The sequence below is a fragment of the Schistocerca cancellata genome, chromosome 11 (genome assembly GCF_023864275.1).
Source record: "Schistocerca cancellata isolate TAMUIC-IGC-003103 chromosome 11, iqSchCanc2.1, whole genome shotgun sequence".
Lineage (NCBI taxonomy): Eukaryota > Metazoa > Arthropoda > Insecta > Orthoptera > Acrididae > Schistocerca > Schistocerca cancellata.
Genome location: NC_064636.1, coordinates 114,041,733 through 114,054,739, shown reverse-complemented (window position 1 = coordinate 114,054,739; position 13,007 = coordinate 114,041,733). Strand labels below are relative to the sequence as shown.

Genomic DNA, 13,007 nt, shown 5'->3' with positions numbered 1-13,007 from the left:
TCAGTGTCTGTCTGTCGCCCGGAGTGCTAGTATGTGTTAGGCCGCCAGTCTGTTCGAGTTGCTCAAGCAAAGGTCATTGGCGGTTGGATCGATCGGTTGGTTGGTCGCGCACTGGGACACGAGATGACTTGTCCGTCTTGAGCGTCGGCGCATGTGAGGTCGCCACGTGAGTCCAGTGGGCCGCGCCGTATAGCGGGGGGTAGTGGCTTCGCGGCCGACACGAGAGCAACAGGAGTCAAGCCACGACAACGGGCTGGCCGGCGCGAGCTGCGACGCCGTGAGACGGCAGATCGGCGCGCCTTCCTGCGTCCTTCGAAGCGGCTGGCAGCGGACGGTTCGGGAGAGCGGTTTGGGGGTGCTGCGCCAGGTCTTTGCCAGACATCGCAGTTCATTAGAAGTTAAGTGATTCGTGATATGTTGTTTCATTGATTTGTTAAATTCTACTGGTTTTCTTGGAGAGTCTCTCGTCCCCAGCTTGGTTGTCTGTCTCCCGTCCGCATTTGTTAGGCAGTTAGTGTCTGTCTGTCTGTCGGACTGCCGTACGTTAATAGCTGTCTTTGTCATGTTTGTCGGATTCGGTGTTAACGAATTTATTCCTTGAAGTGTAACGGCCGAATTCCTGAAATATGTTTTTATCTTGCCTATCATCTTGAGTGGCGGTATATGTGATATATAGAGCATGTTTTTACATTTCATGTAAGACTGCATTTCATGGGTTTTTATTTAAATGGTCATTTCAGTATATAAAGTTGCTACCCTTCCACCGTAAGAGTTTTTTTTTTAAATCAAGTTACACCTTCGGTGGCAAGTTAAATTTTTTAATGTTAGTGTTTTGTACCATTTCCATCCCTTCTATAGGGTGCATAGTTTATGTGCTTTTGTGAGTTGTTAAAATTTTTAGTTTAAAGTAATCTGGTGTGTTGCAGATTTGCACCAGTGTAGTCTTTCAGAGGTTGTTGTGAGCGGTCGTGACTACGATGTGTCAGAAGGGAGCGGCAAGGTTATCAACCCGAAAGCTCATAGTGTCAAAATTTCTTCTTTCTGCCTCTGAATAAACTGTAGCTTTATATTTAGAGGGTGCTTTCTGATTATAGTTTTAAATCTGTTTCAAAAAGAAAGAAAGGGCTTTTAGGAATAAAATTTCCATTTGCTGAAAGAAATTTAATTAGTTTTCATTAGTTACCCATTGGCAATGACTTCCACGCTCAGGTAGTGTGATTAAATGTGTTAATGTTCTTGAGGAATCGCTAGTAAATAAAGTAAATTCTCAAGAAAAGGTTTTGAAAGTAAATATAACGGTTCAAGGAGTATCGTACACTGGTTGCGGATCATGTACGCCTGTTCGTGACGATCACGTTTCCCAGTGGCAGTGTCATTTTTCAGCAAGATAATGCCCCATGTCACAAGGCCAGGAGTGTGTTGGAGTGGTTCGAGGAGAGGCGAGTTCTAATTGATGTGCTGGCTCCCCAACTGGCCAGAGCTGAATCCGGTCGAAGACATCTGGGATGTGATTGAATGTGGGGTCAGAACTTATCGCCCCTGTTCCACGAATTTACGAGAATTAAGCGAGCTATGTGCGCAGATGTGGCGCCAACTGCTTCCAGCGACCCACCAAGGCCTCATTGCTTTCATGCGACGACGCGTCGACGCTGTTATCCGCACCATAGCTGGACATACTGGCTATTGACAGGGTATGTAGCAGAATACTGAAGTACTGTTCTATGTATGTTAGCCCAGTACTTAGGCATATCTGTAACTTCTCCTTTAGGAGTGGTCGGATTCCTAACCGATTACAGTACACGGTAGTGAAGCCGCTTTATAAAAAGGGAGACAGGGATAATGCTGACCATTTTAGACCTATTTCTATGCCATCGGTGTTTGCTAAAGTTATCGAGAAGGTTGTATACACAAGGTTACTGGTGCATTTAAATTCACATAATACGCTGTGAAAAATACAGTTTGGTTTTAGAAATGGTTTAACAACTGAAAATGCTATATTCTCTTTCCTCTGTGAGGTTTTGGACGGATTAAATAAAAGGTTGCGAACGCTAGGTGTTTTCATTGATTTAACGAAGGCTCTTGACTGTGTTGACCACAAAATATTACTGCAGAAGTTGGGCCATAATGGAGTAAGGGGAGTAGCTTACAATTGGTTCGCCTCTTACTTTAAGAACAGAAAGCAGAAGGTAATTCTCCGCAATATTGAGAATGGTAGTGATGTTCAGTCCCAATGGGGCACTGTTAAGTGGGGCGTTCGCCAAGGGTCGGTGCTGGGGCCGCTGCTGTTTCTTATTTATATAAATGGTATGCCTTCTAGTATTACAGGTGATTCAAAAATATTTCTGTTTGCTGATGACACCAGCTTGGTAGTGAAGGATCTTGTGTGTAATATTGAAACATTATCAAATAATGTAGTTCATGAAATAAGTTCGTGGCTTGTGGAAAATAATTTGATGCTAAATCACAGTAAGACTCAGTTTTTACAGTTTCTAACTCACAATTCAACAAGAACTGATATTTTGATCAGACAGAATGGGCATATTATAAGCGAGACGAACAGTTCAAGTTCCTAGGCGTTCGGATAGATAGTAAGCTGTTGTGGAGAGCCCATGTTCAGGATCTTGTTCAGAAACTAAATGCTGCTTTATTTACCGTTAGAACAGTATCTGAAATAAGTGACAGCTCAACACGAAAAGTAGTCTACTTCGCATTTTTTCATACGCTTATGTCATATGGCATTATTTTTTGGGGTAATTCTTCTGATTCAAAAAGGGTATTTTTGGCTCAAAAACGGGCTGTTCGAGCTACATGTGGTGTAAGTTCGAGAACCTCTTGTCGACCCATATTCAATAGTCTGGGAATTCTGACATTGCCCTCACAGTATATATTTTCTTTAATGTCGTTTGTTGTTAGCAATATTAGCTTATTCCCAAGAGTTAGCAGCTTTCACTCAGTTATTACTAGGCAGAAATCAAATCTGCATGTGGAATGCACTTCCTTCACTCTTGTGCAGAAAGGAGTGCACTATTCTGCTGCATCCGTTTTCAATAAGCTGCCACAAGAACTCAAAAATCTTAGCAGCAGCCCAAACGCTTTTAAGTCTAAACTGAAGAGTTTCCTCATGGCTCACTCCTTCTATCCTGTCGAGGAGCTCCTGGAAGAGGCGAGAAATTAAGCAAATTCCAGTATTACATTGTTGATTTTCTTTATTTAAACTTAGGAATTGTCGCCTGAATACGTTTCTTGTATTTTACCTGTTTCTACTATGGTGTTATAATTTCATGTATTGACTCGTTCCATGACCGTGGAGACTTCTCCTTAATTTGGTCCCACGGAACAATAAATAAATTACGTAGTTGGCCATAATGATCGGTGTGTGAGGTGTGTTGTGGGACTCGGTGCGGCAGTGCAGCGGCGGCGCGTGGGCCGAGCGGCTGGCGCCGTGCCGTGGTGCGGGCTACTCACGGAGGCCCTGGAGGCGGGCGTGGACGCCTGCCCGCCGCCGGACTGCGGCACGATGAGGAACGTCTCGATGTTGTGGTCGCGCAGGTAGGCGTTCCGCTCGCCGCCGTGGCCCGCCTCCACCGCGTAGTCGCCGCCCAGGCAGCGCAGCGTCTCGCTGGTCACGTGCACGCGTCTGCAGGCACACGTGCAAAAAGACACGTGCCAGCGTGGTCACAAATCCACTCCCAATAATCAAATGGTTCAAATGGCTGTGAGCACTATGGGACCTAGCTACTGAGGTCATCAGTCCCCTAGAACTTAGAACTACTTAAACCTAACTAACCTCAGGACATCACACACATCCATGCCCGAGGCAGGATTCGAACCTGCGACCGTAGGGGTCACGCGGTTCCAGACTGTAGCGCTTAGAACCGCACGGTCACTCCGGCCGGCCGCCAAAAATCAGATCTTCCGGATGCTAACAGTCGAGTTGCGACGTCGCGTTGTCGCCACGTTTCCACGAGTTTACAACTTGTCATCTTCAGGCGAAGACCGATTGACCGCATGTCCGTCTTTTCAGAGACGATTGGGGACTCGGCTGTTCGATACAGGATGTAAAATCAAACACCTTTCAGTCGTCTAGTTTCCGAACTTATTTTATGTGGCTAAAAGTTTCGGCGATTTCCTACGCCATCTTCAGGCCGCCGACCGACGTGTAGGAAGATTCACCTCGATTCTGATCAAAACAGAAGCCAGCAATACTGATATTAGTAGATTTCTGCTTCCTATAGCGATCCATAGTTGAACGTATAGCTATAGCACGCCAAAATCTATTAATACCAGTATTGCAGGTCCCTATTTCGATCAGAACCGAGGTGGAATCTTCCTACAGGTCGGTCAGGGGCCTGAAGATGACGTACTAAATCGCCGAAAGTGGTAGCTAAATAAAATAAGTTTGGGAACTACATGGCTGGATGGCGTTTAATTTCACACCCCAGGACTGAGTGAGGTGGCGCAAGAGTTAGCACAAGGGACTTACATTATGGAGGAAGACGTTTCACATCTGTGTCCGGCCACCGAGATTTAACTGGCATTATTTCCCTGAATCGCTTCAGCCGGCTTCTTTCCAAAGGAAACAGCCGATATCCTTCTCCATCCTTTGGTAATTTGGGCTTGTATTCCGTCTCTAACGATCCCTCTGTCGACGAGACATTAAACAGTAATCTTCCTTCCTTTCTTCTTCGCTCAGGCGAAGATGAAAAGTATGAGTAGGGAACTCGTCGAAACGTTGCGACTACACGATGCCGCGATGCCGCTGATAAACCGAGATTATTTCAGCAAAGGACGACGCTCACCGACGCTGTTCAGGCTGGTACTGTGCTGTTAGGAAATCGTCTAATGTATTCTCTACAAGCAGCAGAAGCAGCGTTTCCACTTCATTACCCGTTCAGGTATGTCGCTATACACAGGATTTATAAATACATGCATCATGCGTAAAGTATACAGTATAATTGGCCAACAAATCACAATCACAGGTGAAATATTCAATTGTGTAAACTCAAGCACATCTTCGTCACTTCAAATTCAAAAATGATATTCAGTAACTAGATCCATAGCAAACTGAGTACCAACAAGTGAAGCGAAAACTTATCGTTATAACTGGGTGCACCTCTGTAATCAATTGAAGTCAGACAAATGTTATATGTAATGCTTTACTCGAATTAATCTTTGAAACCCACAATGTTTACTATTTCTTCTGAAATACCCTGAATAATAAAAATAACTACTGGCACTTTTTTTTTAATTTGACATGTACTACGTCAAGAAAATAATAATTAAGAAAAAGATTTTATGCCTGGTGGACAAAGCAGCATTCATCTCTGTGTGACGGTTTCTCGGGTGGTTCTACTGAAAAAAAAAAATTATTGAAGAGCATGGGCGTGGCGGGAGACACTGCTAGAAACAGCTTCATCTTATCACGAAGAACCACGCTGAACTGACACGTCCTATAGAGGATGACTGTGTTAAATGGGTTCAAACTGCAGGATACGATTCCTGAGACTACAAGGATCAAAAATATCATATGGACATGCACCTGGGAATGCATTCTGAACGAGGAACACTATGAGGGCTATACATGCATTTGAAGGTGCAGATAAAAGACCTTTGACAGTGTAGGTTTCAATAATCGAAATTACACAGTAGAACTCAAAGTATGTGTGTGGCGAGCAGTTTCAATGAGAGGAAAAACGGTTTCCAAAATTTTTCGAATTTTCTATTTTAATTGTCTTTCACATAATATACTGTGCTGTCCTTTCGTTATGACAGTGGCTGAACCTGGACCACCATAGAACCGGAGATTTTGCATAAAACTGTAAGTAGGCTGTTTAGGTTTTTATGTTGGTAACGCCACGTAGCGCTCTGTATGAAAATTACTGACTGTGCTGTGTGCAGTCTGTGGCTGGTTGGCATTGTTGTTTGCTACTGTAGTGTTGGGCAGCTGGATGTGAAGAGCGCATAGCGTTGCGCAGTTGGAGGTGAGCCGCCCGCAGTGGTGGATGTCGGGAGAGAGATGGCGGAGTTTAGAGAGCGGATGATCTGGACGTGTGTCCATCAGAGACAGTAAATTTGTAAGACTGGATGCCATGAACTGCCATATATATTATGACTTTTGAACACTATTAAGGTAAATACGTTGTTTGTTCTTTATCAAAACCTTTCATTTGCTAACTATGCCTATCAGTAGTTAGTCCCTTCAGTAGTGAGAATCTTTTATTTAGCTGGCAGTAGTGGCGCTCGCTGTATTGCAGTAGTTCGAGTAACGAAGATTTTTGTGAGGTAAGTGATTTGTGAAAAGTATAGGTTATTGTTAGTCAGGGCCATTCTTTTGTAGGGATTTTTCAAAGTCAGATTGCGTTGCGCTATAAATATTGTGTGTCAGTTTAAGCACAGTCATTTATAATTTTTCTAAGGGGACGTTTCAGAACCAACGCTCAGTCCACGTGACCATCGTCCCACGGAAGTACCGCTGACGGAAGGACACCCACTGAAGTACCCTCCGCCCACCAATGAGAGCACTGGGAGCCCGGTCACGTGGGGCGCGCCGGACAGCTTGGTAGGAGTGCATTGGAACTGAGAGCTCTCTCTTGCCTGCCACCTCGGTCCTCGACCACATGTGTCCACTAGTTCCTGCCTTTGGGGTCTCAGTGCCTCTCGATTTAATTGCGGCAGCCTCTTACCGCTGTAGCTAGTTTGAGTTGACTGTACCCCTTAGGTGTAGGATTTTGAAAAAGTGGAGCCTCCGTTGGTCACTGGACAAACTTCTTTCGTAGGCTTTCTCCTAACACCACAGACGTCCAATTTCCCGCCCATTTCCCCATCCTGAGCAAGCTCAGCACGTACAATGGAAATGTTCCGTCTGTACTACAGTTTTAGCTCCTCACTTGAGAGGGCAGTGAGCTGGGGGACCACCACGTAGTGCCCGCGTCACCCTTCAGGCCACCAAAAGCCTGTCTTGCTGCAGGGCAGGCAGCATCACCTGCAGGAAGGGCAGATATGCCTCGCCTGTGCAGCATCGTGAAAAGACGGCTTGTTCCACGAGGCAGTCACAAGTTATCCTTGTCCATACACTGCAGGTGCCGATGCTTCTCTGTCACCATAACATGACAATTCTCCATAGCAGAAAGGTGCCTGCCATGAAGGTTAACGACACAGTCCCATATAGTGATAGCCTCATCTGTAGTAGCACAGATGACCAAAACCACAGCACCATGGGGACCTGTGTGACGAACTTCGCCGTTCAGGTAAGTCCATAGGTAACTGAGTCTGTTGTAAATGACATGGATAGTTACACCTGCGGAGAAACTTCTACACAGTCACCTGGCTTGCCCCATGCTGGCGGGCCACCTGCCTGGTTTTGATACTACAGTCGCTGTCAAAGATCCGAAACCTCCACCTTCAAGCACATGTACCTCTCTTGGAATGCATTTCCAGCCGTAACCTACAACCTTTCTTGCTCCTTAAGCTCTCAGAGCCCATTCCCTGATGTTTGTTTCCATTCAGAAAATTCACGCTGTTTATACACTGAGGTGACAAAAGTCGTGGATTGCGATCTAATATCATGTCGGACCTCCTATTGCCAGCCATTACGCGGTAACTCGACGTAGTACGGACTCAAAGTCGTTGCAAGTACTCTTTAGAAATATTGAATAATGCTGTCTCTACAACCATCCATGACTGACCTCTCGATAACGAACTGACCTCTCGATTATGTGGCATAAATCTTCGATGGGATTCATGTCAGATGATCTGGGTGGCCAAAACGCTCGCTCAAATTGTCCAGAATGATCTTCACACCAATGTCGAACAATTGTGGCCCACTGACATGACACTGTTGTTTGGAATCACGAAGTCCATGCATTGCTGCAAATAGTCTCCAAATAACCGAAAATAGCTGTTTGCTGCCAATGATAGTCTCAGCCCCTACCAGAGGACCCAGCCCAATCCACGTAAACACAGCCCACACCATTATGGAGCCACCACCAGCTTGCACAGGGCCTCGTTGACATTTTTGATCCATGGCATTGTCTGGTCTGTGCCACACTCTAACCCTACCATAAGCTCCTACCAACTGGAATCGGGACGCATATGACCAGGTCATCTAGGGTCCAGCCGATGTGGTCACAATGCCAGAAGCGGCGTTGCAGGCCATGTTGTGCTGTTAGCAAAGGCACTCGCGCCAGTCATATGCTTGTAACGGAACATTCGTCGTACCTCCCACAGTGATTTCTGTGTTTATTTCACCCAGTGTTACTTGTCTGTTAATACTGACATCTCTACATAAACGTCAGTGCTCTCGGTCGTTAAGTGAAGGCCATCGGCCACTGCATAGTGTGTGAAATTTGGTACCCTCGGCAGACTGATGACACTATGCGACTCGGGATATTGAGTTGCCCATTTATACCTTGTGTACGCGGTGCTACCGCCACCTGTCCCTTTATACCTTGTGTATGCAGTGCTACCGCCACCTGCCCATTTATACCTTGTGTATGCGGTGCCACTGCCACCTGCCCCTTTATACCTTGTGTACGCGGTGCTACCGCCACCTGCCCATTTATACCTTGTGTACATGGTGCTACCGCCACCTGCCCCTTTATACCTTGTGTACGCGGTGCTACCACCACCTGCCCATTTATACCTTGTGTACGCGGTGCTACCGCCACCTGCCCCTTAATACCTTGTGTATGCGGTGCTACCGCCACCTGCCCCTTTATACCTTGTGTACACGGTCCTACCGCCACCTGCCCATTTATAGCTTGTGTACGCGGTGCTACCGCCACCTGCCCCTTTATACCTTGTGTACGCGGTGCTACCGCCACCTGCCCATTTATACCTTGTGTACACGGTGCTACCGCCACCTGCCCCTTAATACCTTGTGCATGCGGTGCTACCGCCACCTGCCCATTTATACCTTGTGTACGCGGTGCTACCGCCACCTGCCCCTTTATACCTTGTGTACACGGTGCTACAGCCACCTGCCCCTTTATACCTTGTGTACGCGGTGCTACCGCCACCTGCCCATTTATACCTTGTGTACGCGGTGCTACCGCCACCTGCCCCTTTATACCTTGTGTACGCAGTGCTACCGCCACCTGCCCATTTATACCTTGTGTATGTGGTGCTACAGCCACCTGCCCCTTTACACCTTGTGTACGCGGTGCTACCGCCACCTGCCCATTTATACCTTGTGTACACGGTGCTACCGCCACCTGCCCCTTAACACCTTGTGTACATGGTGCTACCGCCACCTGCCCCTTTATACCTTGTGTACGCGGTGCTACCGCCACCTGCCCCTTTATACCTTGTGTGCACGGTGCTACAGCCACCTGCCCCTTTATACCTTGTGTACGCAGTGCTACCGCCACCTGCCCATTTATACCTTGTGTACATGGTGCTACCGCCACCTGCCCCTTTATATCTTGTGTACGCGGTGCTACCGCCACCTGCCCATTTATACCTTGTGTACACGGTGCTACCGCCACCTGCCCCTTAATACCTTGTGTACGCGGTGCTACCGCCACCTGCCCATTTATACCTTGTGTACGCGGTGCTACCGCCATCTGCCCCTTTATACCTTGTGTACTCGGTGCTACAGCCACCTGCCCCTTTATACCTTGTGTACGCGGTGCTATCGCCACCTGCCCATTTATACCTTGTGTACGCGGTGCTACCGCCACTTATATACGTGCATATCGCTATCCCTTACTTTTTGTCACGTCAGTGTAAGTCTGCAGGGTTTCATTGCCATTTCCACTGATGCCAAAAATTTCTGAACTGTTAGGTCGCATTATATTTCTCCTCTAACTTTTTTATCACTCAACCATCATATTGAGTATCTTCGCAAATATGTTACTGGCTGGCCCCAAGAAATTATCGTAGGACCTTCGATGTACTCACTGTAAGCAAGTGCATTATTAAGTAGAGTCAGCAGCACTGTAAAGTTGTTCTGTAATAATGCCGTTATATACAGGAAAGCTTAGATGTTGAACGACAATAAGGAACTCTAGAACGACATGGACATTTCCACTTGGCGTAGCGTATATCAGATCCCTTTAAATGTGGGTAAATGTAAAATAACGAATTCATCGAACAAGAAAAACCCGATAGTATCTAATTACGTGGTTAGCAGTGAACATGTTTACCACGTCATATAATAAAAGCACTTAGAGACAGCGGAAAATTGTTCCCCTCGGAGCACAAGAAAGGCGAATATCCTCTTTAAAAGACTGTAACAGAAAAGCAAGTGTCTTCAATCTTGATTCCGCCTTCCTCATCAGAAAATTTTGACAAGCGAACATATTAGCACTTTTTCAACACAGAACGTTACAAATCATGTTATGCTGTCTCCCTTTTAGTGAACCTTTCATACACATACTCAGCATCTTCTCTCAATGCCACGGGCTGTATACGTCTCTTTTCCACTGTCTCTGTTTTCTCCCCTTAATTTACAGTATATCCTGCTGTCACTGGCTCCTCTCCCTCTTAGACTATCTCCTTTAGTCATTCTTCACCACTGCCACTATCTCCAATATACATTTTCCCTCACAGTTATTTGCTTAAAATTTATGTCCAAACTGTGCCCTCCCTTGCGGGTATCTACACTGAAGAGCCTAAGAAGTGTAATACACTGAAGAGCCAAAGAAACTCCTACACCTGCCCGACATCTTTTAGGACCCCCCCCCCCCCCCGGGCACGCAGAAGTGCATGGACTCGACTAATGTCTGAAGTAGAGCTGGAGTGAACTGACACTATGAATTCTCTGGGGCTATTCATAAATCCCTAAGAGCACGAAGGGGTAGAGATCTCTTCTGAACAGCATGTTGCAAGGTCAATAATGTTCATATCTGAGGAGTTTGGTGACCAGCAGAAGTGTTTAAACTCAGAAGAGTGTTCCTGGAGCCACTCTGTAGCAATTCTGGACGTTTCGGGTGTTGTATTGTCGTGCTGGAATTGCCCAGTCCATCGGAATGCAGAATGGACATTAATGGATGCAGATGATCAGACAGGATGCTTACATACGTGTCACCTGTCAGAGTAGTATCTAGACTTATCAGGGGTTCCATATAACTCCAACTGCATGCCTCCCCCCTCCCGGCCCCGTCATTACAGAGCCTTCATCAGCTTAAACAGTCCCCTACTTACATGAAGGGTCCATGGATTGATAAGGTTGTCTCCATACCTGTAGACGTCTCTCCGCTCGATACAATTAGAAACCAGACTCGTCCTACCAGGCAACATGTTTCCAGTCATCAGCAATCCAATGTCAGTATTGACACACCACAGTTAGACGTAAGGCTTTGTGTCATGCAGTCATCAAGGCTACACGAGTGGACCTTTGGCTCCGAAAGCCCATTTTGATCATATTTCGTTGAATGCTCCATACGCTCACACTTTTTGATGGCCCAGCATTGAAATCTGCAGCAATTTGCAGAAGGGTTACTCTTCTGTCACGTTGAACGATTCTCTTCAGTCGTCGTTGGTCCCGTTCTTGCAAAATCTTCTTCCGGCTGCAGCGATGTCGGGGATTTGATGTCTTACAGGATTCCTGATGAAATGAAATATCGTGTGGCTAGGGCCTCCCGTCGGGTAGACATTCACAGTACACTTGTGAAATGTTCGTTATATGAAAATTCGCACTTCATCGCTACGTTGGAGACGCTGTGTCCCATAACTCGTCCGCCCACTATACCACGTTCAGCCTCACTTAAATCTTGATAACCTGCCATTGTAACAGCAGTAGCCGATCTAACAACTGCGGCAGACACTTGTTGTCCGCAGCGCCGTCTTCTGCCTGTTTACGTATCTCTGTATTTGAATACGGATGCATATACTAGTTTCTTTGGCGCTTCAGTGGATTAAAGTACGCCGGTCTCGAAGGATCTAGATCACCCCCCCCCACCCCCCCAGCCTATGTATGGTCTCGGTTCACCTGTATTTTTCATTTACACTGTCTCCTCTCTCTTTTGTTCACAATATTTCTGTGTCCAGCACCCTCTCTTTTACTTGCACTCTCTCTCACTGTCCATTCTCCTCCCTCCTTGTTTTCCCCCTCATCTGTCCAGATCCCCCCCCCCCCCCCCCACAATCTGCCCTTGGCTAGGGTGTGTCATCTTTGTACCGACATTTCGTGCAGGGTTTCAGTGAGTGTTCAGTGTTGTGTGTCTTTTCGGAAGTGTTGCGAACGGACATCATACTGTCGCTGGGTGTGATTTTTATATCTCTTGCGAACAGAAACCAGACTGTCGCCATGTTTTTTCAATTGTCTGTCTACTATGTTACTCGTCTGATTCCTGTGTATTTTATTAGCATTGCCAACCCTTTGCTTTATGTTTTAACTTTCCACAATTTTCCGCCGTTTCACAATTTAAGTCACCGTTTTATTGCCTGCTTTTATAGTTTCTTCTCCCCTTCGGGGGGAATCAAAATTCAATAAAGGAAAAAAAAATCACTGTCCATCAGTATCTTCTACATCTACATCCACATCTACATCTACGTGATTACTCTGCTATTCACAATAAAGTGCCTGGCAGAGGGTTCAATGAACCACCTTCAAGCTGTCTCTCTACCGTTCCACTCTCGAACGGCACGCGGGAAAAACGAGCACTTAAAGGTTTCCGTGCAAGCCCTGATTTCTCTTATTTTATTGTGATGATCATTTCTCCCTATGTAGGTGGGTGCCAACAGAGTGTTTTCGCAATCGGAGGAGAAAAGTGATGATAGAAATTTCATGAGAAGATCCCGTCGCAACGAAAAACGCCTTTGTTTTAATAATTGCCACTCCATTCACGTATCATGTCTGTGACAGTATCTCCCCTATTTCGCGATAATACAAAACGAGCTGCCCTTCTTTGTATTTTTTCGATGTCATCCGTCAGTCCCACCTGATGCGGATCCCACACCGCACAGCAGTACTCCAGAATAGGGCGGACAAGCGTGGTGTAAGCAGTCTCTTTGGTAGACCTGTTGCACCTTCTCCCTCTTTGACTCCCATTGCTGTTATTCTC

At 46.3% G+C, this 13,007-nt stretch overlaps 1 protein-coding gene across 1 annotated transcript in view; it reads right to left on the bottom strand.

Annotated features, from left to right (window-relative positions):
- The window catches only part of LOC126108294 (adenylate cyclase type 5-like), a 693,279-nt gene that overhangs the window by 252,523 nt on the left and 427,749 nt on the right, over positions 1 to 13,007 (bottom strand). Inside the window, exon 6 of the mRNA XM_049913517.1 lies at positions 3,466 to 3,637. Within this exon, the coding sequence (XP_049769474.1) occupies positions 3,466 to 3,637 (172 nt within the window). The remainder of the gene's footprint in view (positions 1 to 3,465; positions 3,638 to 13,007) is intronic.